The sequence below is a fragment of the Triticum aestivum genome, chromosome 6D, assembly GCF_018294505.1.
Source record: "Triticum aestivum cultivar Chinese Spring chromosome 6D, IWGSC CS RefSeq v2.1, whole genome shotgun sequence".
Classification (NCBI taxonomy): domain Eukaryota; kingdom Viridiplantae; phylum Streptophyta; class Magnoliopsida; order Poales; family Poaceae; genus Triticum; species Triticum aestivum.
In genome coordinates, this window is record NC_057811.1 from 125,884,290 (window position 1) to 125,888,026 (window position 3,737).

The 3,737-nt window shown below is 53.3% G+C and overlaps 1 protein-coding gene across 1 annotated transcript; it reads right to left on the reverse strand.

Moving 5' to 3' along the window:
- Positions 1-1,435: 1,435 nt before the first annotated feature.
- Positions 1,436-3,233, reverse strand: LOC100192166 (WRKY transcription factor WRKY71). The gene is made up of 2 exons (XM_044563060.1): positions 2,838-3,233; positions 1,436-2,730 (listed from the first exon to the last, which is right to left on the reverse strand). The coding sequence occupies exons 1-2, from the start codon at positions 3,000-3,002 to the stop codon at positions 1,849-1,851; spliced, it is 1,047 nt and encodes a 348-aa protein (XP_044418995.1). The 5' UTR covers positions 3,003-3,233; the 3' UTR covers positions 1,436-1,848.
- Positions 3,234-3,737: the final 504 nt, after the last annotated feature.

Here is a 3,737-nt window from a genome sequence, read left to right on the forward strand (position 1 = left end):
TAGGCATTTTTGTAAGTAGGAAAATTTCCAAGAAGCCAAATCCCAGGATAATCCTTTGAATCAGAGAGCCCTAGCTGAGTATGCCTTAATTTGACCGAAATGCACGATCTTCACATGTATAACTTTTCACGATACCTAAAAGATGGAAACAAACCCTTCAGATAGAATCTGAGAATAAAACTCAGAATAAAAATAATTTTTGTAATCCAATAATCGATCTTGGTTAGGATGATTAACCGAGTTATCCAAAAAATTCTGCTGATACATTCGAATAATTAAACGTTTCACAAGTAGTGAACTAAATTTCTTGTTATTACAACTAACAACTATTTCCACAGGTTCAGAACCATTTAATCCATAATGGTGGGCAAATGCATAAATATATTCCTGAAAGAGAAGTGGGTAGACAAAGTATTGTTGACATTAGCTAGTTCAAAATTTGAAGTTTTACTTATATATATATAACTTATTAAATATTAAGTTAGCTTGATATGCTTAACCACAGAATATTTTAAAATTACAGAATTTATTTCTTGATAGTTTTATTCGATCATTATAGACTTTGTTTTAAGATATATTTAATTACTATTTGTTACTAGTCCGAGGATTAAGGCTGGTCATAGTGGGAAGTAACTTAGAGTAGTAACATGCATATGTTACTAGTCTATGTTACTACCTCTATAATGCATAATATCATAGATTAGTATCATAGGTGGTCTCATTTATTGTCATGCATGACACATAGTAGCACCACATTTTTTATGTTACGGTATCTACGTATGTTACTATAACCATCTTCCTCTTTTTTAATTGCCTGCCACATAAGCATGTTCGCGAGTCCAAAGTACATGATACTATTTATGTTATCCCCACTATGGCCAGCCTAAAACGGTATCTCAGCCAGATCTGGAGCCCGGTATCCTTGAAGATTTTATACTTGCAAAAGGAAGTGTGTTTCAAAGTCGAAAAAAAATCTTCCAAAAAAATCGAAGAAAAATAAAGAGAATGAGAGGTGCGTGGTTGCAACGATCCTCCCGCAGCGTCGTCGAAGCGGGCCGCCGACCGCACGTGTTTTGACAAATCACTCCATCCCAGCCAGCCATCCACGGGCCCACCCGGCCGCCGTCCGGGCTCCCGTTTCCACCCAGCTTCCCTGACTCCCGCGGCGACCGTAGCAACTCCTACTCCGTCGCACGTGGGACACGGCCGACCTGTGTGGGCCCCGCCCCGGGTCGTCCGCGTATTCTCCGGCCTCTTCCCAGCGTATTCTGGCGGCGAGCTGGGTCCAGTAGAGTCTACTACAGCCACTGCCTACGTGGACCCATTCTGGATAAGCTCGCCAAACTCATTTTCCTCTCTTCGCAGCTCGCGACTTCGCGAGATTTCTCGCTGCAGCAGCACATGGGTACTGTGAGTATTGACAAAATTTCAGCGATTGAACTGAGAATGTGCGGTGACTTTGATTTTTCTCATTGAATCGAATCGAGTTCCATGGAAATTATGGAACGAACATTTCGCCTAGTAATAAGGAAAAGAAAAAAGGATTGCACACTTTCGCGTGTTCCTGAATGACTGACTGCATTATCCTAGCTACTAGAGTACATTACATGTTACGACCTCCCACGCCGTCCTCGTGTTGGCGATGTATTTACACGAGCAGCAGCGGCGGTGGCTCCGTTCCTGGCTCGCCGGAACCGATCGCGTCTCCGTCGTCGGTCAGGCAGTCCGGTCCTCGCTGGTTTTTCTTTGAGGTTTTGACGGAGGCGGCAGAGGAAGGCAGCAATGCCGAACGAAGTAATCGACCACCGCAAGAAAATTTGAGCCGCGCAGTGTCTTCTGATGTGGGGATTAATTGATGTCCCTGGTCGGCGATAGCTCGAGGATCCGGCCGGAGAGCGCGGAGACGAGCGCCGCCTTGAAGCTGGGGTCCCTCGTCAGCGTCATGGCCATCTGCTCCGCCAGGTTGCGCCGGATAAGCTCGGACGCCGCCGCGGCCGACTCGCCGCTGACGGCGGCCGCTGCCGCTTCCTGCTTGTGCTGCTGCGGGTGGTGAGGCGTGGTCGGCGCCTGGGGCGGCTTCCCGGAGTTCTTGCCCGCGCCGGAGCCGTCGTTCTGCTGCTGCGGCTGCGACGGCGGGGGCTGGGAGTGGTTGTGCTCGCCCTCGTACGTCGCCACGAGTATGGTCTTGTCCTCGGCGCTCCTCTGCACCTTCTTCTTGACGGGGCAGCCGGGGGCGAAGGAGCACCGGAAGTAGGCTCTGGGGCAGGGGTTGTCCTTGGTCACCTTCTGCCCGTACTTGCGCCATTGGTACCCGTCCTTGACCACCAGGCTGAGGTCGGCGGGGTCCGCGTGGACGTAGCGCTTGGAGACGACGGGCTTGCACTCCTCCCGGATGCGCTTGCACGGCTCGCCGGACGTGCACTCCGCCTGGTCCGGCGCCGCCGCGTACGCGAGGCCGGCGGCGTAGTGCTGCTGGTGCGAGGGCGGCGGCGTGCCGAGGCTCTCCTCGCTCTTGCGCTTCCTCGACGGCGACACCGACCCGCCCTCCGACGCGGAGGACGGCTGGTTGTTGTAGTTGTTGTTGTTGCCGCCGGCGTGGGCGCCGGCCGTGACCATGTCGGTGAACTGGCCCTGCAGGGCCTCGTACTTGGAGGCCACCTCCCTGAGCATCTCGCCCAGCCGCCGGTTCTCCTCGCTCACCCGCTGTAGCTCAGACTCAAGAACCGCAACCTATACAAGGAGACACAGATATTCAGTTGCAGCTCACATACACCCAGGCAAGCAGAATCAAAATCACGTTGTTCTTGACGCGTCTCTGTATGGACTTGTGTGCCTACCTCAGGGTCCTTCTTGAGCTGCATGAAGTTCTCCTCGACGAGGACCTTGGGCTTGGCCAGCGCGACCATGGGCGCCGCCTGGTGGTGGTGCGGGTGCCCCATCGGCGGGAGGCCGACGTGCAGGTCGAGGCTAAGGGAAGGCTGGCTGCTGACCCATGGATCCATCGGTCGAGGATGGATGTAGAGTTCGCTTCCGGTTCGAGGTAACGCGCGGGAGAGAAGAGAAGGGAGAAGAGAAGGTTGAGATGGAGAACTATTTCCGAGTTCCGAGTGAGAGGAGAATGGCGTGGAGCAGTCGTGTTATATAGCCAGCCAAGCACGGGAGACGGGACTAGTGGTCTAGCGAAGTCGCTGGCTAGGAAGGTCGGGTCGCAGGAGGGAGGGAGCGGGAGGGGGAGGGGACGAAGCGGCTCGCGTCACATCACAACTCACACGCTTGTCCTCTTCTTGGCCACGCAGGGCTCGGAGGAAAAGGAAGCGGAATAAAGAAACGGGGATGGGGGTCATGGAATTCGAGCATGCGGACGGGGTGGAGGCACCGGAAGGAGACCGGAGGGTGCGTGCACGCGCGCGCGAGGGGGCCGAAGGGATCGGCGGTGACGACTGACCTCACAGCGACGTTTTCTGTTGGGTGTTGGTGCTACTAGCGGCATGGCATGGCAATCTGCCCGGGGATCTTTCCAACGGGTGGGTGGGGGACGGGGCGCGGTGGATGTCGGCTGCCTCTGTCTTCGGTTCGGGGAGTGTTTCGTGGTGGTGGTGATCGGGTCAAGAAGTACACCACACATGCTCGCGAGATGCACGGGGGGAAAGGAAAAATAGGTTTCCCCTTTGCTTTGCTTTTGGTACGCTCACTCGCAAAAGATGATTATTTAAAAAAAAAATCTCATTCGATGGTTA

Coding starts and splice junctions, on each gene's coding strand:
- LOC100192166 (XM_044563060.1), bottom strand. CDS start 3,002: ATGGATCCATGGGTCAGCAGCCAGCCTTCCCTTAGCCTCGACCTGCAC. Junction 2,731..2,837: donor AGCTCAAGAAGGACCCTGAG/GTAGGCACACAA, acceptor CTCCTTGTATAG/GTTGCGGTTCTTGAGTCTGA.